This window comes from Mustelus asterias, chromosome 14 (genome assembly GCF_964213995.1).
Source record: "Mustelus asterias chromosome 14, sMusAst1.hap1.1, whole genome shotgun sequence".
NCBI lineage: Eukaryota > Metazoa > Chordata > Chondrichthyes > Carcharhiniformes > Triakidae > Mustelus > Mustelus asterias.
This window is the reverse complement of record NC_135814.1, coordinates 16,374,533-16,398,956: the sequence shown is the minus strand read 5'-3', so window position 1 is coordinate 16,398,956 and position 24,424 is coordinate 16,374,533. Positions and strand designations below refer to the sequence as shown.

The 24,424-nt window shown below is 47.6% G+C and overlaps 1 protein-coding gene across 2 annotated transcripts in view; it reads right to left on the bottom strand.

Annotated features, from left to right (window-relative positions):
- Positions 1–2,035: 2,035 nt before the first annotated feature.
- Positions 2,036–24,424, bottom strand: part of LOC144503516 (band 4.1-like protein 5) — a 36,093-nt gene continuing 13,704 nt past the window's right edge. For both annotated transcript variants that reach the window (XM_078227918.1, XM_078227919.1), the window contains exons 6-9: positions 23,543–23,645; positions 6,050–6,127; positions 3,669–3,811; positions 2,036–2,876 (exon numbers count right to left, since the gene is read on the bottom strand). In XM_078227918.1, the coding sequence (XP_078084044.1) occupies positions 2,813–2,876; positions 3,669–3,811; positions 6,050–6,127; positions 23,543–23,645 (388 nt within the window). In that variant the 3' untranslated portion in view covers positions 2,036–2,812. The remainder of the gene's footprint in view (positions 2,877–3,668; positions 3,812–6,049; positions 6,128–23,542; positions 23,646–24,424) is intronic.

Genomic DNA, 24,424 nt, shown 5'->3' with positions numbered 1-24,424 from the left:
AGACAAACTTACACTACCACCTTAAACAAAACAAAATATTTTCATGACATCAGAGTACAGAGAGATGTGCCAGTTAAGATTCTTGTTTAATAAAGTGTCAATACCTCCAGGGGGAACAGGTTCAAGCCTTAATTCCACAACGAACAAGGAGATAAAATAAACAAAATTACTTGCATTTCAAGAGCGTCACTGAAGCAATTCATAGTGGTTCATGTGATCATAGAGTCCGTACGGTGCAGAAGGAGGCCATTTGGCCCATCAAGCCTCGAACCAACAATCCCACCCAGGCCCTATTCCTGCAACCCCACGCATTTACCCCGTTGACCCCCCTGACGTTAAGCGGCAATTTATCATGGCCAGTCCGCTCAACCTGCACATCTTTGGAGTGTGGGAGGAAACCGGAGCACCCGGAGGAAACCCATGCAGACACGAGGAGAACATGCAGACTCCACACAGTCACCCGAGCCGGGAATCGAAGCCGGGTCCCTGATGCTGAGAGGCAGCAGTGCTAACCACTGTGCCACCGTGATGCATTACCCTTTGGAGTTTGATAACTGGTATTTGATAAGCCAAATGCCTCCTTCTGTGCCATAATGACTCTGGAACAGTCTTGTGGGCCAATGCCCTACAAGTAGTAGTGATGTGAATCTTCATTCAAGCATTGGGGTAGATCATTGGCCAAGATGCTGGGAGAATTGCCTGCCTTTCAAGTGCTGCCATGAGCAGGCAGGTAAGATCTCGGTTCATGGTGGGATCCCATTCCCAAAGGACAGCGATGCCAGCAGCACAGGACTGCACAGGGATCTCTGGCGTACAGGCTAAACACACGACTCTCTGAGCCAGTGGGAAGAAATCAGCAAAGCTGGGGTGCTTGGGGAACATTATTAGATAACAAGCACAAGTCTTGAAGCATTGGGGTTGTGCATTGTTAGCTGGGGAGCTGCAGTGGTTACAGTCAAACATCAGTAGCTTAGGATACAAATGAAGCGAAGAGTAGTTCTCAGGAGTCAGTGAGGTTGGGTGGGTAAGAGCACTAGAGAAGGACAAGTGTACACACCAGCTCGCAAATAGTGAAAAGATGCAATGAAACAAGAGTACCTGGACATTTGTTGTGGGGGAAAGGGGTCTACGAACCTACGAGAAACAATTACAATTCAGCAGATTCAGTCATCCTATGATTATAAAAAGACTAATCATGGCACCAGGGATACAAGGTGCTAATTATAACGGAGACATCTTCCCTCCCAAAGAAAGGGAGGAAAAAGATGAAGGGCCAGTCACGGCATGCACAGGTGTTGTGTTACTCTGCAATACTCATGTGAAGAACTTTCAAGCATGCACTGATCCACACGCACACGTGCTGTTGACCTTAGTAAAGTCACAGAAAAGATTCACAAGAATAGACCCCGAAGAGGTGTCCAAATTGGATGAGACCAGCATCAAAAGTTGCAGTGTGGTTCAAGGCCGAGTGGATCAGTACCTGCACGTTTAGTTTAAGTGCAGGTTTTACTCACCATGATCCGCTGATATGTGTTCAGATGCGGCTGGGTTAGGTCACAGCCGGATTGGAGCACACTATACCGGCGTGATGGGGTGTAGTAAAACAGTGTTTGGCGATTGGGTGGAATGTTGAGAGAGGGTGGCAAGAAGATCCAAACAGAGAGAATAAAACAAATTTTAAAAGAACTTGCAAATTCAATATAAAACCAGTTGGAAAAAAGTTACAGTTTTATAAGTATTACTATGTGGAGGTTGCATGGTCACACTTGTTCTTCCCCCACCCTCTTTGCAAGCCATATTTGTCCTTCTTCCCATCAAGTTTCAGATATCCGATGAAGGAAAGCCAGATGAAACCATCGTCGAGTGCCTTTCCAGGTTTTTCCCCACATTTACTGCTGTTAAACACATCGTGCAGGCGAGTGAGCAATGGTCAAAAATGTGATACTTTCGATAAGGCTCGAGTTTGTTTTCCGCTTTGAAAAGCCCCCCACAACCCCACCCCACGCACACCCCCAACCTTTCCGAGGACCTCAAATTGGAAAGTTATTCAAACCACTGCCAGGATATGAGGAAGCTCACAGAGAATCAGTGTAATTCAGAATCTGTGCTCGTGTCGCCATCCTGCTCTGGAGCCCCCTGGACATCTTCACTGGACCCCCCTGGACATCCTTCACCAAGAAACTGGAGTTGGATCCAGAGTCCATATATTGCGTGATACCTCAGTAGTTAAAATCTGAGATGTTACAAGTTCTACTCTTCACTAAAGTGTTGGGCAGAACTGATCCAGTGATCTGTTGTTCCCAGTGGAAAGCCATGCTTGGGTTGTAGCGTAGTAATTCCATCGCCAACCTTCACTCCCTGCTCGCAGTCAGCGATTACTCCACTAGCGTCTCTGACAGCAGTTCCTCAGGATCAGTAGTCAACAGAAACCGTCGCACTCACCGATAAAGCACATCTTGTTCTTTGAGATGAAATTATGGTACTTATTCCAGGCACCTCATGTACCCGTGTTTAATTTTCCAGTAGCCTTAATCCAGGAGGAATTCACGTTCTCTAATAGCAACTAGAAACCTTTTCCTCTTGTTGTGGGTACGAAAAGCAAAGATTCCACGGGGGAGTGTTCCTACAGCAAACAGCCCATAACGTTTATTCGATAAGGAGAAAGCGTGGAGCTCGGATTTTATACAAAAGGAGGTCATCAATGTTGCTGGGTTACTCCACACAGAATGTCTTAAGAGTCTAAATGCAGGCAGGCCACCATTGACTGTCAATTTTCATTTCATAAACAGGTCAAAGGTAAGCCCAGTAGACCTCACAACTCTGTTGTCAATAACCCTTTGGGCTTCGCAGGTTTCTCCACATCCTTCGCGGGAGCACTGCGGGAGATAAACAATGCATTAACAACCGACCGAACATCTTTAGCAGCGAGAGGTCCAAAGGCACCAGACTCAGAGGAGAGCAGCGAGGGGAGTTGGAGAGAGGGTGAGCGCAGGAAGGGAGGTGACGCAAGCTCTTGCTTGAGGAGGTGGGCTGAGAGGCAGTTTTCTTTCCCCATTGAGGGGGAAGAGGGGCAACGAGGTGGAGAGACTTGGGGAGGTGAAGGAAATCCAGAGTTTGGGGCCATAAATGCAGCAGTGGGATTGGGGGGAGGGGGGTGGAGAGAAATACTACTTTATTAGTGTCACAAGTAGGCTTACATTAACACTGCATTGAAGTTATTGTGAAAATCCTCTAGTTGCCACACTCCGGTGCCTGTTCGGGTACACTGAGGGAGAATTTAGCATGGCCAATGCACCTAACCAGCACATTTTTCGCACTGTGGGAGGAAATCAGTGCACCCGGAAGAAACCCATGCAGACCCGGGGAGAATGTGCAAACTCCACACAGACAGTGACCCAAGCTGGGAATCAAACCCAAGTCCCTGGCACTGTGAGGCAGCAGTGCTAACCATTGTGCCACCGTGCCACAGAAACTGGCAGTAAATTTGGAAGGTGGCACAAGGTCAGGAGGGGATTTGAGGATGAAATCCTTGAAATTGTGATGTAGAGAAATCCAAATGCGGCATTCCATAAAATTATAACCGTAGTTCCCGTTCCCATTTCCAACTAAACACAAGGCTTGGGTTTAAATCACACTCATTCATTCCTCAGCTATTACTGAGACTTTACCTGGTAGTAAATGTCGTCTCCAAGGAATGTTGAGCTGGAGTGGGAGATGGGAGCGGAAAGAGTACAGGTTCGGCGAGTGGTTTTGATACCTTTACAGCGGAAGAGCCATCTCGACTGAAAATTCCATTTGGAACCACCCTGCCCTATATCGACATCAAAAACATTAACAAACACACAAAGATCAGAAGGAATAGTGAAATAGTCCTTTGGTATTACAGAACTGGAGTATTGCTGGAAAAAACACAAGCATGTGGTCAAAGCTTTTTTGCAGTAGCAACACAAATGGTATTATCCACCAACAGGGTGCTACCATCAAGCCAAAAGGACGTACTGCCTACCACACAAATGAGTAATGTGGTATATGAATTTCAGTGCCGGTATGATACCAGGTATGTAGACTGTACACCCCAATGGTGGATTGTATCAAACAGCAAGCCCCCCCACCCTCGACTGTTCGCAACAGGAAAAGTAGTGTTCGCACTCAACTAACCCATGTTTGCAAAACTCTGAAATGTCCAACATTATATAGGATTCAGTGATTGGACAGCACTTACTGAACAATTCTAAATGTGCTAAGAATTACACTAATTACCAATTTACCATCACCAGTCGGGCTCACAATGTGACTCACTTATGCTTGCTGGAAATACTCGTACATAAGGCCCTGTCCGCTGCAGGCAAAAGGAACATGCCCAGGCATTGCACCTTTTTCAATTAAACAAAAGCCTGGAGAATAACTGTTCCTTGGTGCATTCCCTATGGCAATGCCTCAACCAGAGACCATTTACCAACCAATCAGCACCCTTGCGGTTAACTGTTCCCTAGTGCATTCTCCAAGTCAATGCCTTTACCAGAGTGCTCATGCCAACCAAACACCACCCACTTCTCATGCAGTATAAATTGTTTTCCCTTTGAAATTTGGTATTCTTGCATCTGTCCTGATGAATGCAAAACCAAAAGCTTTGACAGCATTTCTCTTTTCTGCAATGCTCAAAAAGCTAAATTTTTTTCTGTGATTCATGCATGACACATTCTAACGTCAACAGATAGATTGATTAATCTGCACTGCCTGAGCAAGATAGCTGGAATTGTGCAAGATTAGAGGAACATCAATGATCAATTCTAGACTGGCACTGGGCTCTTCAATGGTGATACTGCAATGGAGTTGGCACTGACGGCTGCCAATTGGAAAGTGAATCAATCATCTGAGTGGCTCGGTTGCAATATTAGCTTTATAAGAAGCCGCTTGAAGACCGATGTAAAGGGGTGCATTAAAATACAATTAGAAATAATTCTGATAAGGCGTTGAAAAGTACAAATTACTCATGTGGCTCTGGAATGAGATTTTTGGGAACACGGGTCATTAAACTACAGACCATCAGTTGTGAAGAAGTTTCAGGGCCACAGTTGACTCAGCATCTGCCACGGCTCAGTTGATGACACTCTCTCACTTCAAAGTCACAAGTTTGTTGGTTCAAGTGCCAATCTAGGGCTTGAGTTCAAAAATCAAAGTGCGGCATTGAGGTAGTGCTGCACTGTTGGAGGTGCCATCTTTTGGATGAGTTGAGATGTTAAAGCTTTGTCTGCTTTCGAAGGTGGGTGGAAAAGACTCAGGTGCTATTTTCAAGGTGCTATTTGAAAAAAGTCTAGGGCAGGTGACCTTATCAATAGGTATTGCTCAGTCAACATTACAGAAAAGATGATCCGATCATTATCTCAGCGTTGATTGTGAGAGCATTTTTTTTATTCATGGGACATGGGCGTCGCTGGCTGGTTAGCATTTGTTGCCCATCTCTAGTTGCCCAAGGGTAGTTGAAACTCAGCCACATTACCGTGGCTCTGGAGTCACATGTAGGCCACACCAGGTAAGGACGGCAAATTTTCTTCCCTAAAGGACATTAGTGAACCAGATGGGTTTTTCCGCCAATCAACAATAGTTTCATGGTCATCAGCAGACTCTTAATTCCAGATATTTTTTATTGAATTCAAATTCCACCAGCTGCCGTGGTGGGATTCGAACCCGGGTCCCCAGGACATTAGCTGAGTTTCTGGAATAATAATTGAGCGATAACACCACTAGGCCATGCCATGGGTAAATGTGCTGCTGTGTTTCTTACATTTCCACAGTGACTACACTCCATAAATGATATATTCGGCTGTAAAGCACTTTGGGACACTCGGAAGTTATGAAAGACACTATATAAACGCTAATATTTTTGCCTCAGCCTTTTGACTCTTCTTGTTAATAGATAATCATATAGATCCTTTAGGGACAGGGAAAGCAGAGAGTGCGTGGGCTCCTGCAGAGACTGCAGCTTGCTGCCTCTAATTACAATGAACTCGTGGCAGGAGGGAGATGGACCTTTAGAAATAGAACCTACCAGTGGCGTAGGGTCAGTGAAATCGATCAGATTCTCACTCAGTGCCGATAACAGGTTGTCCAAATCCTCAGCGACATTCTGCAAACACAACAAAAGAGTTTCAGATCCGGGGGCTGAGAAATTAACAGTACGAATTGGTGCCACAACAATACCGTGCTGTGGAAAAGTGTTCTCTCATCACAGTGCAGCAACACTCGAGGAGGGAAGGCAATTAACTCCCACAACCAATGATGGCTGAAGATTAATGAGGGAATGCTGCCCCAGACCTCAACTATGCTCTACAGCAGCTTCATGCCAGTTCATAGAAGAAAGAGGCTCATAGAATCCCTGCAGTGCCATTTGGCCCATCGAGCCTGCACTGACAACAGTCCCATCCAGGCCCTATCCCCATAATCCCAAGTATTTACCTTGCTAATTCCTGTGACACTAATGGACAATTTAGCATGGCCAATCAACCTAATCCATACATCTTTGGACTGTGGGAGGAAACCTGAGCACCCAAAGGAAACCCACGCAAACACTGGGAGAAGCATATTAGCCCATGGAGGCTTGGACAAATTGGCCATTAAGGAAAAATCATAGAATCCCGCCAGTGCAGAAGAGGCTTTTCGACCCATCGAGTCTGAACCAACTCTCTGACCGATAATATAACCTCCACCTTATCCCCGTAACCCCACACATTTCCCATGGCCAATCCACCTATCCAGCACATCTTTGGAGTGTGGGAGGAAACCGGAAACGAGTGGGAATGGACGGATACAAAAGAATGGTCTAGTTTGGACCAGGGAGCGGCTTGGAGGGCCGAAGGGCCTGTTCCTGTGCTGTATTGTTCTTTGTTGTTCTTTGGAACACCCGGAGGAAACCCACGTAAAGGAACTGATACAATGCCTGCCTCAATCCCCAGCTGGTCTCCCCACGAAAAACCATCGCCATCTGCAATTCTCCCTTCATGGTCTCCACCTCACAGCACTTTCCTCTCTCACACCCATTCCTGCACCCCCATATCATCCCAGTCATTGCTGTCTCCGCCACTACCTACCCTTTCCCCAGTTGCTACTTAATTACTCTGCGGCCACACACACTGCCCTACCTTTCCAATTCTCTCTCTCTTCACACTTGCTGCCCACCAAGTCTACATTGTTGCATCCCCATCATCACAGCTACACCACATGGGCCTCTTCTGTTCAAGAACGCAGCTCAAGGGCAATTAGGGATGGGCAATTAATCATAGAATCCTACAGTGCAGAAGGAAGCCATTCAGCCCATCGAGTCTGCACCGACCACAATCCCACCCAGGCTCTATCCCCGCAACCCCATGCATTTACCCTAGCTAATCCCCCTGACACTAAGGGGCAACTTAGCATGGCCAACCCATTTAACCATCTTTGGACTGTAGGAGGAAACCGGAGCACCCGGAGGAAACCCACGCAGAGACGGGGAGAATGTGCAAACTCCACACAGACAGTGACCCAAGCCGGGAATCGAACCCGGGTTCCTGGCGTCGTGAGGCAGCAGTGCTAACTGCTGTGCCACTGTGCTGTCCAAATGCTGGCCCAGATCCTTTGAATTAATGTTTTAAAAACCTTGCTCCCCTATCAGTGGCAAATCCTCCAGCTGCCAGGAATTCAGTGACTAAAGTTCTCGCTCGCACGTCCCACCCTCCCTCTCTCTTAACATCTTCATTCAAAGTGATACCAGGCCAGAGACGTCACCCAGAAACTCATTCATAAAAATCTTCAAAACATTTGATAGCACGGCCAAATTCCAGAGTGGGAATTATCGAGAAAAAAGTGAATGATTCCATCTAACTCTTTTTAAGAAATTCATCGCTGTCCTGTTTTCTATTATTGGCATTGAGTTTCAGGTGGCCAAAAAACACATTAGATGAGTTTGTTGTACGTTTGCATTACTGTGCATTTTCCGACTGTCCTCGGGCACTAATTCCGGCCAATTTAGACACTGCACTTTGTAAAGAGTCAGTTACCAATATCGGCAAATACAGGACAAGGGGTCCGCAATGTTTCCAAATGCTACTTTTTGACACATTTGAAGTACGTTTCTGAAACAAGGTTTGCTAAAAATTTAATTAAAAAAAATCATAGAATCCCTACAATGGAGGAAGAGGCCATTTGGCCCATCGAGTCTGCACCGAGTCTCTGACAGAGCATCTTACCCAGGCCTGCCCTCCTGCCATATCCCTGTAACCCCAGGCATTTATCCCACTAATTCCCCTAATGTACACATCCTGGGACACTAAGGGGCAATTTAGCATGGTCAATCCACCTAACTTGCACATCTTTGGACTGTGAGAAGAAACTGGAGCACCCGGAGGAAGACACGGGGAGAATGGCAATGTTTAATTTGATTCCATGGTATGCTCATCTACATACTATACATCTTAAGTTCTATCCTTCAGAGTCTGCAGCTGAGATGTTGGGTGGCAATGATGCGTGGCTGAGTTATTGTAGGGTTGGGGGAGTGCACAGGAAACACTTCTTTACACAGGAATATTTGAACTCACTCAGTCAAAAAGGCTACCAAAACTTTCAAATTTGAGAGTGAAACTATGCACTGTTCCAGTCTCCCAAACTGTATTTAAAAAGTGTAGAGGAACTCAGGATTGGTGAAAAAATAAAGATCTACAAGACTGATGGATGCCAGGACTGAGATGATCTACTTCTCCTGGTCTCCCTCATGCCGACACTATAGTTAAGAAAGCCCACCAATGCCTCTACTTTCTCAAGAGACAAAGGAAATTTGGCATGTCAGCTACGACTCTCACCAACTTTTACAGATGCACCATAGAAAGCATTCTTTCTAGTTGTATCACAGCTTGGTATGGTTGCTGTTCTGTCCAAGACTGCAAGAAACTACAAAAGGTTGTAAGCGTATGGATGTCCTGTATTTGTCAATGCCCAATCCATCATGCAAAACAGCCTCCCATCCATTGGCCCCGTCTACACTTCCCGTTGCCTCAGAAAAACAGCCAGCATAAGGACTCCATGCACCCCGGACATTCTCTCTTCCATCTTCTTCCGTCGGGAAAAAGATACTAAAGTCTTAGGTCACGTACCAACAGACTCAAGAACAACTTTTTCATTTCTGCCATCAGACTTTTGAATGGACCTACTTCATCCTAGCTATGACTGTAACACTACATTCTGCACTCTCTCCTTTCCATCTCCATGAACGGTATGCGTTGTCTGTACAGCACGCAAGAAACAATACTTTTCACAATACTGTATATCAGTACATGACAATAATAAATCAAATCAAATACATTTCTTAGTCAAGGCCAAACAAGGCTGGGTCTTTACTCTCCAGAAGAGAGAAGATTGGGCATGGGGTGAGGGTCCTTAATCATTGTCTACAAAGTTACGAAGTCGTTTGACAGAGAAAATATTTCTACAAGACATTTAGTAAGGAATTCAGGAAGATCTCTATCACAATGGAGAGGTTTTTTGTTAAAGTTTATTTATTGGCGTCACAAGTAGGCTTAGATTAACACTGCAATGAAGTTAGTGTGAAAATCCTCTAGTCGCCACACTCCGGTGTTCGGGTACACCGAGGGAGAATTTAGCATGGCCAATCCACCTAACCAGCACGTCTTTCAGACTCTGAGGAAACAGAGCACCCGGAGGAAACCCACGCAGACACGGGAAGAACGTGCAGACTCCACACAGACAGTGACCCAAGCCGGGAATCGATACCGCGTCCCTGGCGTTGTGAGGCAGCAGTGCCAACCACTGTGCCACCGTGTGAATGGCAATGCATTTAAGGAGGAAGGTGGATAAGTACATGAGGGAGAAAGAAAAAGAAAAGTAAGCCAATGGGGTGAGATGAAAGGGATTGGCAGAGGCTCGTGTGAAGCACAGACCAGTGAGGCTAAAAGGTCTATTTCCTACTGTAGATTATTTAATAGATGCAAAACATCTCTTCAACTAAGTCTTTGGTTTCTCCTCGAACCTTCTCCCATTTTGATTGGACTCCCTGCCCATCCCCTGCTAAAACACCTTGGAGTGCTTCACTTGTTCAATGCTGCCATTTTGACATACGCTGGTGGTGCTAACATTTGGTTCCTTTGATTTGGTTTTATTTACTTTATTGTCATATGTATTAGTATACAGTAACAAGTATTATTTCTTGCGCACACAGTTCATAGAGAAGGAGAGTGCAGAATGTAGTGTTACAGTCATAGCTAGGGTGCTGAGAAAGATCCATTAGTGCGAGATAGGTCCATTCAAAAGTCTGACAGCAGCAGGGAAGAAGCTGCTCTCGAGTCGGTTGGTACGTGACCTCAGACTTTTCTATCATCTTCCGTTGGGAAAAAGATACAAGAGAGTATGTCCGAGGTCCGTGGGGTCCTTAATTATGCTGGCTGCTTGGCCAAAGCAGCTGAAGTGTAGACAGAGTTAATGGATGGGAGGCTGGTTTGCGTGATGGACTGGGCTTCGTTCACAACCCTTTGTAGTTCCTTGTGGTCTTGGGCACAGCAGGAGCCATACCAAGCTGTGATACAACCAGAAAGAATGCTTTCTATGGTGCATCTGTAGAAGTTGATGAGAGTCATAGTGGACATGCCAAATTTCCTTCATCTTCTGAGAAAGTAGAGGCGTTGGTGGGCTTTCTTAACTATAGCGTCAGCATGAAGGGACCATGACAGGTTGTTGGTGATCTGGACACCTAAAAACTTGAAGCTCTTGACCATTTCTACTTTGTCCCCATCGACCGGGAAATATTGTCCACTATGCTTCCTGATGTCGATGACTATCTCCTGTGTTTTGTTGACATTGAGGGAGCGATTATTTTTGTCGCAACACTTCACCAGATTCTCTATCTCATTCCTGTACTCCGTCTCGTCATTGTTTGAGATAGTGGTGTTATCAGCAAACTTGAAAATCGAGTTGGAGGGGAATTTGGCCGCACAATCATAGGTGTCTAAGGAGTACAAAGAACAAAACAGCACAGGAACAGGCCCTTCGGCCCTCCAAGCCCGCGCAGCTCCCCGGTCCAGGATTGAATCCTGAATCCAGGATCCCCGCCCAATTTTCCAGCCTATCTACATACTAATATCCTATCCCCGAGCTGTCCCTCACAGCTATGATGCTTTGTTCATCACAACCTATTAACTCACCCCTACCCCCCCCATTCCAGACCATGTGATCTCCAGGGAGAGGCGAAAACCCAGAGTGAAAACCCCAGGGCCAATATGGGGAAAAAAAAATCTGGGAAATTCCTCTCCGACCCCCTGAGGCGATCGAAACGAGTCCAGGAGATCACACTGGCCCTGATCGGAAAATGCTTCCCAACCCTATTCATTTCCACTCCACGAACACCATATGAATTCCCTGCCCCCGAGACAGGTTCCCAACTATCCGCAGTCTCGCTCTGTACTGGCACCAGCAAGATGATCATAGAATGAAGCCTTGAAACGAGAAACAAAGAACAATTAGCCCGCGCCGCTCCCTGGTCCAAACTAGACCACTCTTTTGTATCCCTCCATTCCCACTCCATTCATATAGCTGTCTAGATAAGTCTTAAACGTTCCCAGTGTGTCCGCCTCCACCACCTTGCCCGGCAACCCATTCCAGGCCCCCACGACCCTCTGTGTAAAATATGTCCTTCTGATATCTGTGTTAAACCTCCCCCCCTTCACCTTGAACCTATGACCCCTCGTGAACGTCACCACCGACCCGGGGAAAAGCTTCCCACCGTTCACCCTATCTATGCCTTTCATAATTTTATACACCTCTATTAAGTCTCCCCTCATCCTCCGTCTTTCCAAGGAGAACAACCCCAGTTTCCCCAATCTCTCCTCATAACCAAGCCCCTCCATACCAGGCAACATCCTGGTAAACCTCCTCTGCACTCTCTCCAAAGCCTCCACGTCCTTCTGGTATAGCAAGGGGCTAAGAACACAGCCTTGTGGGTCATCGGTATTGAGGATGATTGTGGAGGTGGTGTTGTAGCCTATCCTTACTGAGTGCAGTCTGTGGGCTCGAGCCCCAGGCCATGGAGTTTGGAGATGTGTTTCACAGGAATAATGATGTTGAAGGCTGGGCTGTAGTCAATAAATAGGAGTCTGACATAAGTGCCTTTGTTATCTAGGTTATCCTGGCGCCTACAACTGTAGGGATAGACAAGCTGTGTGTCTGCATCAAACGCCAGGACCGAGTGTGTCACGCTATGAGAACCTACACATTAACACAACTCTGCAAATCAAGCCACATCTACAGTCAATTAAGGTGCAGGGGCAGGGCCGGTTGAACCCGTCATGATCCCACGAGACACCACCTCTAAAAATAAACATTATTAATGGTCTGCGATTGTGTGTGAGCGAGTTAATTGTGGGATAGGAACTCCTCCACAGCACCTGTGGTGACATTGTAAACAACTTCCCCTCTTATCCACTGATAATCCGTTTCACAGAATCTCAACAGTATCATTACACGCAACATGTGGCAGCACCAACTTTCGTGGCCTTTCTGTTAAAGATCGTTTATTAAAGCTCAATATCCAACCTTGTTGTGGTTTTTTTCCAACTCTTTCATGTGCCACTGACAAAGTCAGCATTTGTTGCCCATGAACTGAGTGGCTTACTCAGTCCTTTCAGGAGGACAGTTAAGGGTCAGCTAGGTCACTCTGAATCTCGAGTCACATCTAGACTAGATTAAGAGGACAAATTGCATTCTCCGAAGCGTTTATTTTTAATGACAATCAATGATTTGATTTATTGTTGTCACATGTATTCGCATACAGTGAAAAGTATTTTTTCTTGCGCACTATACAAAGCATACCATTCATAGAGAAGGAAAGGAGAGAGTGCCAAATATAGTGTTACAGTCATAGCTAGGGTGTAGAGAAAGATCAACTTAATGCAAGGTGGATCCATTCAAAAGTTTGATGGCAGCAGGGAAGAAGCTGTTTTGGAGTCGGTTGGTACGTGACCTCAGACTTTTGTATCTTTTTCCCGAAGGAAAAAGGTGGAACAGAGAATGTCCGGGGTGTGTAGGATCCTTAATTATGCTGGTGGCTTTTCCGAAGCAGCGGGAAGTGTAGATGGGGTCAATGGATGGGAGGCCAGTTTGAGTGATGGACTGAGCTTCGTTCATGACCCTTTGTAGTTTATTGCGGTCTTGGACAGAGCAGGAGCCATACCAAGCTGAGATACAACCAGAGAGAATGCCTTCTATGGTGCATCTGTTAGTAAGAGTCGTAGTGGACATGCCAAATTTCCTTAGTCTCTTGAGAAAGTAGAGGCTTTGTAGGGTTTTCTTAACTACAGCATTCACATGGAGGGACCCGGACAAGTTGTTGGTGATCTGGACACCTAAAAACTTGAAGTGCTCGACCATTTCTACTTTGTCCCCATTGATGTAGACAGGGGCATGCCCTCTACCATGATAGTTTCATGGTCACCATTACTGATCCCAGCTTTCAACTCAAGGTGTAACAATCCATGGAATCATAAGAATCTCTATAGTGCAGAAGGAAGCCATTCGGCCCATCGAGTCTGCATCGACTCTTGGCAAAGTATCTTACCCAGACCCTCACCCCCGTCCTATCCCCATAACTCCATGGTTAATCTACCTAGCCTGCACATCTTGGGACACTAAGGGGCAATTTAGCATGGCCAATCCACCTAACCCACACATCTTTGGACTGTGGGAGGAAACTGGAGCACCCGGAGGAAACCCAGCAGAGACAGGGAGAACGTGCAGAATCCGCACAGACAGTGACCCAAGGCCGGAATTGAACCCGGGTCCCTGGTGCTGTGAGGCAGCAGTGCTAATCACTGCGCCACCATCAGATTTGAACCCATATCCCGGAGTGTTAGCCTGGGCCTCTGAACCGCTAGTCCAATAACGTTACCACAAAGCCGCCCGTCTCCCTTTTCAAATTGGTGAAATTAAGACAACATGTACTTAGGTAGCGCCTCATGACATCACCGAAACATCTCAAAGCACTTTGCAAGTTAAGGAATTAATTTCTTTTGATTCTGGCTTTCGAGGCCGCCAACCAGTCGCACAACAACAGTTAGAGAGTTGGGCTGGGGCGTCAGAGCGTCTCCGAGTTAGCGTGAGATCAAAGAGTAATGACAGAGCAAATTAACGAGGCCTTTAATTGATGAGAATTACAGGTTGTACATGTTAAAAATATCAAACAAGGGCTGTACTGCTTACATTTAAGATCATTGAACACCACACCAAGGGAGCAAGCTCCAGATTGTCCAACATGGCATTGTTACACGAGGCAATTCCGTATAAAGAGATTGCAGATTTAGAAGAACTTAATAACAACCGTGTTGGGTCATGAAAGGCCGCGATGAGCTGACAGAAAAGGGGAGATTTCAAGGGGAAAAAAAAGCTGAAATCGTATTTCAGGGCTCTCATTTCAGAAGCAAGTGTTGGAATGAAGAAGCTTTTCAGGGATATTAATGCAGTTGGGATAGAGCAGGGCGTCCAACTATTGACCAGTCATGGACAACTCTGCCCCATCGTATCAAAAACAGAAAATCTCAGCAGGTCTGACAGCACCTGTGGAGAGAGAATACAGCCAACGTTTCGAGTCCGGAGGACCCTTCGTCAGAGCTGAAGACAAAGAAAATAGGACGAGGTTTATACGGCTAGGGTGAGGAGGAGGATTGTAATTGACAATGATGTCACAGACAAAAAGACAAAGGCAATGTAAACGGTGGTAGTAAAGGTTGAGAATGGTGCAAATAGAATCGTAGAATCCCGACAGTGCAGAAGGAGGCCTTTTGGCCCATCGAGCCTGCACCAACAACAATCCCAGCCAGATCCTATCCCCCTAACCCCACATATTTACCCTCCTAGTCCCCCTGACACAGTGGCAATTTAGCACGACCAATCAACCTAACCCGCACATCTTTGGACTGTGGGAGGAAACCAGAGCACCCGGAGGAAACCCACACAGACACAGGGAGAACGCGCAGACTCCACAAGGTCAGTGACCCGAAGCAGGAATCGAAGCTAGGTCTCTGGCACTGTGAGGCAGCAATGCTAACCATTGTGCCACCCTGCTACCCATTAGAATCATAGAATCCTACAGTGCAGAAGGAGGCCATTCGGCCCATCGAGTCTGCACCGACCACAATCCCACCCAAGCCCTATCCCCATAACCCCATGCATTTACCTTAGCTGGACCCCCTGACACTAAGGGGCAGTTTAGCATGGCCAATCCACCTAATCCACACATCTTTGGTGTGTGGGAGGAAACCAAAGCACCCGGGGGAAACCCACGCAGACACGGGGGAGAATGTGCAAACTCCACACAGACAGTGACCCGAGCCGGAAAAGATTGAAATGTGTAAGTGGCAGAACAAAGATGCAGAATGTGAAAGGACAGCCTTAGACACGTGGCAGATGGCCCTAGTGGGGTTGGGGGGAAACGAGATTTTATTGATTGGCCATCATATTTCCCACTCTTTGCCGGGCTTTGCTTTTGCTGCCGTTGTCCCATTGGCGAGGAAAGCCCAGCGGTCAGCTCCGTCCGGAGAAGACTCTTCTCCTGTTGCGGTGATTAATTTGGAATGAGACATTACAGTCACGTTGACCACAATACCCTCCTGAAGAAAAATAAGGAGGGTTTACATAAGCTAAAGGTTGGGATCGTCAGGACCGGGGAGGAACTGGGAGCTGGATCAGATTTAACATTTCATTTGAAAGGAATTCAATAGTTGGAGGTAGTTCATGAGGTTCTGTTGGGTGCGGGGGGCGGGGTTTGGAAAAGTAAAGTCGAGTTTCTGTGTCAATGTAAATATTCGGCAGCTGCCTTTCAGGGTGCTGCAGTCAAATCTTTGCCAGGTGGAACTGTCAGACAACGGAAGAAAAGCTGATGTGTGGAGACCAGAAACAAAACATTTTCTAATCTGATCACTTGGCTAATAAAATGAGTAAAAACACACAAATTATAAGTGAGGTCTGTTACTGTCCACCTCATTTTAGCAGGTCCTCTTTCTTTTGACTATTGGTTAACACCGATGTGATTCTACACTAAGGAGCACTATGACCTTGCCTTAGAATAGTGCAATTGCCTTGAAAACTGAGAAGTCAGAGAATGGGGGGAGGGCGGGGGGGGGGGGGTGCTGGGGAGTGAGAGGCCTGTGCAAACTGCAGATGCTTCCCTGCTCCCCCAACCTTGTCTTCCAGATAGCCGCCCTTCCAATAGAGTAATAAACAGAGGAATGTGAGGGGGCCGATTCGTCAGGTCGTCAAGTTGAAGGTACAGAGTTTACTTGTGGAGATTAATTACCAGTCAAAGGACAAAAATGGGGAGAGCAGAGAGGCGTACACTTGGCCGGGATTCAAACGGGAGGCTCTCGCTTATCCGTTAGGCCAGCACGGCAAGGTCGTTCGGAGTTCGGGACCACGAGGGTTTCCCCGGTACAGCTTAGCAAGGCGACTCCCAATAATACGGAAAGACGCCTCAGAGTGAAGCAAAGCAGAGCGGCCTCCCTTCCTATTTTAACAGCATCGGGCTTAGTGAGTCCCCAATTGGTCCCACAGCCTGCCTATACTCATGGTCCCGGATAACACACAACCGCACAGGTACTCCGAGGCACCTAGCAACCATGGAATGCATCGGATCTCAAATCGGTACCTTCAGCAGAGGAGAGGGTAATTGGTGAATAAATTAGGGAAAGAAAAATAGAATCGGCACTCAAGAGCATGGAATCCCTGCAGTGCAGAAGGAGGCCATTCGGCCTATCAAGTCTGCACCCACAAAAAAAAAACACCCAGGCCCGATCCCGGTCTTTACCCCACATAAACCCGGCAGCACGGTGTCACAGTGGTTAGCACTGCTGCCTCACAGCTCCAGGAACCCAGGTTCAATTCCAGCCTTGGGTGACTGTCTGTGTGGAGTTTGCTCATTCTCCCCGTGTCTGCATGCGTTTCCTCCGGTTTCCTCCCACAGTCCGAAAGACGTGCTAGTTAGTTGGATGGACCATGATAAATTGCCCATAGTTTCCCGAGATGTGTAGGTTAGAATAATTAGCCATGGTAAATGTGTGAGGTTACAGGGACAGGGCAGGGGAGAGGGTCTGGGTCAGAGAGTCAGTGCAGGCTCAGTGGGCCAAATGGCCTCTTCTGCACTGTCGGGATTCTATGATTCTATTTCCCCTGCTAATCCCACTGACACTGAGGGTCAATTTAACAAGGCCAATCAACCTAATCTGCATATTTTTGGACTGGGAGTAAACCGGGGCACCGGAGGAAACCCACGCAGACACGGGGAGAACGGGCAGACTCTGCACAGACAGTGACCCAAGCCGGGAATCGAACCCGGGTCCCTGGCGCTGTGAGGCAGCAGTGCTAACCACTGTGCCACCCTAAGATAGCTCAGCTTTTTACACAAATATTCTTTCATGAGATGTGGGCATTGCTTCTCGTTTCCCACGCCAATGAGAGGGCAGGTTAAGTATTTCCTTTTATACATTTACGGGAGTGTGGGCATCGCTGGCTAGGCCAGCATTTATTGACCATCCCTAATTGCCCTCGAGAAGGTGATGGTGAGCTGCCTTTTTGAACTGCTGCAGTCCATCTGGCATTGGGTTTAGAATCCTACAATGCAGAAAGAGGCCATTCGACCCAACGAGTCTGCACAGAACACAATCCCACCCAGGCCCTATCCTCATAACTCCATGCATTTACCCTAGCTAGTCCCCCTGACACTAAGGGGCAATTTAGCACGGCCAATCCACCTAACCCGCACATCTTTGGACTGTGGGCAGAAACCCACGCAGACACGGGGAGAACATGCAGACTCTGCACAGACAGTGACCCAAGCCGGGAATCAAACCCAGGTCCCTGGGGTTGGAAGGCAGCAGTGCTAACCACTGTGCCACCGTGCCGCCCCTGCGCCATGCCGCCCCAATTTTGACCCAGTGACAGTGAAGGGACAGTGATATTGTGAAGTCAGGATGGTGAACATGGCTTAGGAAGCGCTGCATTCATATTGTTGTAACTTCCCATTTCTACCTCCATTCCAATGCCCAACTCCAACACTGCTACTGAAATCATACATACGAATTAGGAGCAGGAGTAGGCCACTCAGCCCCTCGTGCCTGCCCTACCATTTAAGGAGTTCATGACTGACCTGCTTGCGACTTCAACCCCACATTCTTGCCTACCCCCAATAACCTTCCACCCCCTTGCTAATCAAGAATCTATCGAGCTCTGCCTTGAATAGATTCAAGGGTTCTGCTTCAGCTGTCTATTGAGGAAGAGAGTTCCAAAGACTCGCAAGCCTCAGAAGAAATTTCTCCTCATCTCCCTCTTAAACGAGTGATCCTTCCTTCCCGTATCCTTGCCTCTATTATCTGTAGATGCTATTGTTCAAATGTTGGTGGCTGCTACCTTGCAACCCAGGGCAGCACGGTGGCACAGTGGTTAGCACTGCTGCCTCACAGCGCCAGGGACCCGGGTTCAATTCCAGCCTCGGGACTGCCTGTCTGGAGTTTGCACGTTCTCCCCGTGTCTGCGTAGGTTTCCTCCAGGTGCTCCGGTTTCCCCCCTCAGTCCAAAGAGGTGCGGGTTAGGTTGATTGGCCATGATAAATTGTCCCTTAGTGTCAGAAGGATTAGGAGCGTAAATATATGAGGTTATGGGGATAGGGCCAGGGTGGGATTGTGGTCGGTGCGGGCACAATGGGCCAAATGGCCTCCTTCGGCACTGTATGTTCTATGAACCCCTCTGTAAACCTGAGCTCTTTCAAAACCCAGCTCTCTGCAGCCTAACAGGTGCCAGGTTTCATTCACCCATCGCCCCTGTATCTTGCCAACATACACTGGCTCCCAGCCTGGCAACACCTCAATTTTAAATTCCCTTCCTCGCTTCAAAAAAAAAATCGCTCCATGCCCTCGTCCCCCTGGATCGCTAACATTGGCAAGCTCGCCGAGTGCCCTACGTGCCTCCAATTCTGGCCTCTTTCAGTCCTCCGATTTGAATCACTCCACCATCGGTGGCCATGCCTCTTTGGTCCCACGCTCCGGAATTCCCTCCCTAAGTCCTGTCCCTCCTTTGAGACAGTCCTGCAGATCTACCGCTGACCCAAAGCTTTCGGCCACCTTCCGCCAAAATTTCATCCCGGGGCTCATGCATTGAATTTGGGTTTGATAATCGCTCCCAGGAAGTAGCTCGGGACGTTGGGGTGGCAGTGTCAAAATACTGCTGCCTCTCAGCGCCAGGGACCCGGGTTCAATTCCTTCCTTGGGTCACTGTCTGTTGGGCAGTCTGCACGTTCTCCCCGTATCCCACAGTCCAAAGATGTACGGGTTAGGGTGGGTTGGCCATGCTAAATTGCCCCTTAGTGTCAGGGAGATCGGCAGGGTAAATATGTGGGCATTTCTACTATGTTGCAGGCGCTATATTAATGAAAAGTGCTCCCAGGTCAGCCTGTTGGAGGCAGGGTTTGCCTGTCCAAGCTTTATCTTCAGCGCGTCATGTCCAAAGAAATGTTTAAAGTTGAATACCAATTCAAGAAACAAATTTACGCAACATAACTTTGGGTTTGAAAAATGCAATTTTAAGAGCATCCCAGCAGAGGGAGCTCATTCACCACAGGAGAGTGACAACCTTGACTTCCGATTAAACTTTCAGGGTGCTGTCCAGGTTGGACGGGGGAGATAAATTAAAGTGACCAAGTTCTCTGTTCCTGATCATGAAATGCTGTGACCACCAGCCAGATACCTGTCCAGACTCTGACGTGAGGATTTAAAACATTGGCCACAGACAAGGTATGATGTGGAGATGCCGGCGTTGGATTGGGGTGGGCACAGTAAGAAGTCTCACAACACCAGGTTAAAGTCCAACAGGTTTATTTGGCAGCACGGGCTTTTGGAGTGCTGTTCCTTCATCAGGTGAGTGAAGAGTTGGGTTCACAAACAGGGCACATATACGCACAGACTCAATTTACAAGATGGTTGGGATGCGAGTCTTTACAGGTGCAGAGAATGCTAGTGAAGAGAGGGTTTAGCACAGGTTAAAGAGGTCTGTATTGTCTCCAGCCAGGACAGTTAGTGAGATTTTGCAAGCCCAGACAAGTCGTGGGGGTTACGGATAGAGTGACATGAACCCCTGGATGAGGCCGGCCTCATGTGTGCGGAACTTGGCTATCAGTTTCTGCTCAGTGATTCTGCGTTGTCGTGTGTCGTGAAGGCCGCCTTGGAGAACGCTTACCCGAAGATCAGAGGCTGAATGCCCGTGACCACTGAAGTGCTCCCCCACAGGAAGGGAACACTCCCGTTTGGTGATTGTCGAGCGGTGTCCATTCATCCGTTGTCGAAGCGTCTGCAAGGTAGTGGGTGGTGTTGCCAGCCCCTCCAGGATTGGACAGGATCCCCAGGAATTAAGAATTAAATCCCTCCTGGACATTGCAACAAGCGAACCCAGGGAACATTCACTGGAGTTGTCGCGTGTTTTCATTTTCTGCGAATACTGGTTTGTATTAATTGTAAATACACTGACAAAGGGATTTTTAAAACTGCTGTTTGACTGTGTGGAGCTGTAGGAGGTCGGTGGCAATGTGATGAAACCGTCATGAAGACAGTCAACCCAAGTTGTTCTTTAAATTAAAAGTTTATTTATTCGTATCACAAGTAGGCTGACATTAACACTGCAATGAAGTTACCGTGAAAATCCCCTAGTTGCCACACTCCGGCGCCTGTTCGTGTACACCGAGGGAAAATTTAGCATGGTCAATGCACCTAACCAGCACGTCTTTCAGACTGTGGGGGGAAACCGGAGCACCTAGAAGAAACCCACGCAGACACGGGGAGAAGGTGCACACTCTGCACAGACATTGACCCAAGCCGGGAATCGATCCTGGGTCCTTGGCGCTGTGAGGCAGCAGTGCTAACCACTCTGCCTCCTCATTATGCAAGTGTTCTCTCCGTGCTCCAGTTTCCTCCCATAGTCCAAAGGTGTGTAGTTTAGGTGGATTGGCCATCCTAAGTTGCCCCGTAATGTATCAAGATGTGCAGGTCACATGGGATTAACCATGGTAAACATGTGGGGTCACAGGAATAGGGCACAGGAAAGGACCTGGGTCTTTGTAGGTTTCCTCCGGGTTTGATTTGATTTATTGTCAAATGTATTAGTGTACAGTGAAAAGTATTGTTTCTTGCGCGCTATACAGACAAAGCATACCATTCATAGAGAAGGAAACGGAAGAGTGCAGAATGTAGTGTTACAGTCATAGCTAGGGTGTAGAGAAAGATCAATTTAATGCAAGGTGAGTCCATTCAAAAGTCTGACAGCAGCAGGGAAGGAGCTGTTCTTGAGTTGGTTGGTACGTGACCTCAGACTTTTGTATCTCTGGTTTCCTCCTATAGTCTGAAAGACGTGCTGGTTAGGTGCATTGGCCAGGCTAAATTCTCCCTCACTGTACCCGAACAGGCACCGGAGTGTGGCGACTAGGGGACTTTCACAGTAATTTCATTGCAGTGTTAACATAAGCCTACTTGTGACACTAATAAATAAACTTTAAACTAGTAGATGGTGGGCAGGCTTTGGGGAGTGAGGAGGTAAGTTACACGCTGCAGAATTCCTAGCTGCTGACCTGGCAATTCTCCTTCTAGAAGGCACCAGACATCTGTAGAATTCTACCCGAGTAGTATTGAACATAGCCGTCAAACATTAGCAAGACAATGGGTTGGTTGTCACAGAGGGACACAGCTCCTGATATATTAGCTGGTCGGGTGGCTCCACTGCCCTCTTGTGGTACAATGGATTAACAGCAAGCAGCAAAATGTCCGACAGCAGACTCATGTGGTGAGGAGTTCCTTCATATCCAGATTGGGAGGACTTGTGATCTACTGCCTGTAGGTCAGATGAATAGAAACCTCTGGAGAATCCTAAACATAAAGGCTATACTTCATGCCCTCTCTGAAGCAGGTCACCAGAGCCCAGTGCCAAGGCCAGTGAAAGCTACCGCGAACCCACAGGGAGTGAGAGAGCTGGAGTCACGAGTCATCCTGTACTCATCAACGGGCAAAAGTACCATCGGAAAATTCAGCCTAACAATTTTTCTCAATGACCCACCTCCACCACTGGATCTTGTGGCGGTCTAGAAATGGGCCAGATCAGGCAAGAGTCAGCTGTAAATCGGGAAAAGACACATCCAAACTCAGCTAAGACACACAAAGGACACTATAGTTCAGCAGAGCGCTCACAAGGCACGTGGGCCAACAAGCAAATGCATGTGGCAAGCGAGACAATAAAGGCAGGCTTGGGTACGTGCCACGTGATGATGAGCGATACAGGACAAAGGGCCGAAAGGCAGCACCAAGCTCTTGCTCATTCAGCGCATATTCAGGTGAAGTGCAAAGGAACACAATGAGCCTTGGGATAGAGAGGGGAAAGAACAAATACAGTTAGGAGTTTCACTGTAAATACACTTCGGGGACTCACGGTGCATAAGACCAGAAGATAGAGGAGCAGAATTGGGCCATTCAGCCCATTGAGTCTGAGGTTAGCACTGCTGCCTCACAGTGCCAGGGACCCGGGTTCGATTCCCGGCTTGGGTCACTGTCTGTGTGGAGTTTGCATATTCTCCCAGTGTCTGCGTGGGTTTCCTCCGGGTGCTCCAGTTTCCTCCCACAGTCTGAAAGACATATGGGTTAGGTGCAGTGACCATGCTAAATTCTCCCTCAGTATACCCAAACAGGTGCCAGAGTGTGGTGACTAGGAGATTTTCACAGTACAGTTTTAATGTAAGCCTACTTACTAAACTTAAAATTAATGTACAGTATAAGTGGGACGGTCCAGTGTTTATTAATCTTAAACGTTTTAAAGTTTATTTATTAGCCTCACAAGTCGGTTTACATTAACACTGCAATGAAGTTACTGTGAAAATCCCCTAGTCGCCACACTCCGGCGCCTGTTCAGGGACACTGAGGGAGAATTTAGCATGGCCAATGCACCTAACCAGCATGTCTTTCGGTGTGGGTGAGGAAACCGGAGCACCCGGAGGAAACCCACGCAGACGTGGGGAAAACGTGCAGACTCCACACAGACAGTGATTCAAGCCAGGAATGGAACCCGGGTCCCTGGCGCTGTGAGCCAATAGTGCTAACCACTGGGCCACTGTGCCGCCTAATCTTAGTATTGGAGATAGCACTCGGTGCTGAGTTTACGCTGCATCCAAATATGCACCAACGGAGGACTCCAGTATGTTATCTTGGTTGCGATTGGAGAGCTGTTGCGTTGCCCAGGTTCTTTCCGATGAGATTGCTGCTTGTTCCGGCAGGGATTCTCTCCGTGCCCCAGCTGTCAATTAATCCTTCAACTAACATCACCAAAACAGAATATTGAGCTGTCGTCACACTGCTATGTGTGGGAGCTTGCTGCATGCTGGTCTCCTGCCATATTTTCTCACATAGCAACAGTGACTACACTGAGAGTCTTAATTGTTTGGGAAGATGCTTTGGATGTAAAAGATGTTGGAGTTTTGTTTTGGAGCTTCCCTTACCTTTAAAGCTGGAAGATCACTGAGCGGCTCTGTGGGTGCCGGAGTCAAAGGAAGCTTTGGAATTTCAGAGTATGGAGCCGTCTCCTTCTCACTCAGCTCATCACTGGGGAAAGAAGCAAAGACGGCAGAGATTGTGATACAATGATAACTCAGAAAAGCTAGGCTCATCTCCTACATAAATAGTACATAAACGATCGAGGATTGAACCCCCTCGACCTGATGGGGCTTTGTTGAGGCCACACCTGGAGCACTGTGCGCAGTTTTGGTCTCCTTATCCAAGAAAGGATACACTTGTGTTATGGTCCCAGTTGATGTTGTAACTGGACTGGAGGATTCCAGAATGGGTGGCACGGTGGCACAGTGGTTAGGACTGCTGTCTCACAGCGCCAGGGACCTACGTTCAATTCTGGTCTCGGGTCACTGTCTGTGTGGAGTTTGCACGTTCTCCCCATGTCTGCATGGGTTTCCTCCAGGTGCTCCGGTTTCCTCCCATAGTACAAAGATGTGCAGGTTAGGTGAATTGGTCATGCTAAATTTCCTGTTAGAATCCCAAGATGTGTAGGTTAGGGGGATTAGCCATGGTAAATGAGTGGGGTTACATGGATGGGGTGGACCTGGGTAAGATGCTCTTTTGGAGAGTCAGTGCAGACTCGATGGGCTGAATGGCCTTCTTCTTCAAAGAACGAAGAACAGTACAGCACAGGAACAGGCCCTTTGGCCCTCCAGGCCTGCGCCGATCATGATGCCTGCCTAAACTAAAGCCGTATGCACTTAGAGTCCGTATCCTTCCATTCCCATCCTATTCATGTATTCGTCTAGATGCCCCTTAAATGCCGCTATCGTACCTGCTCCCACCACCTCCCGGGGCAGCGCGTTCCAGAC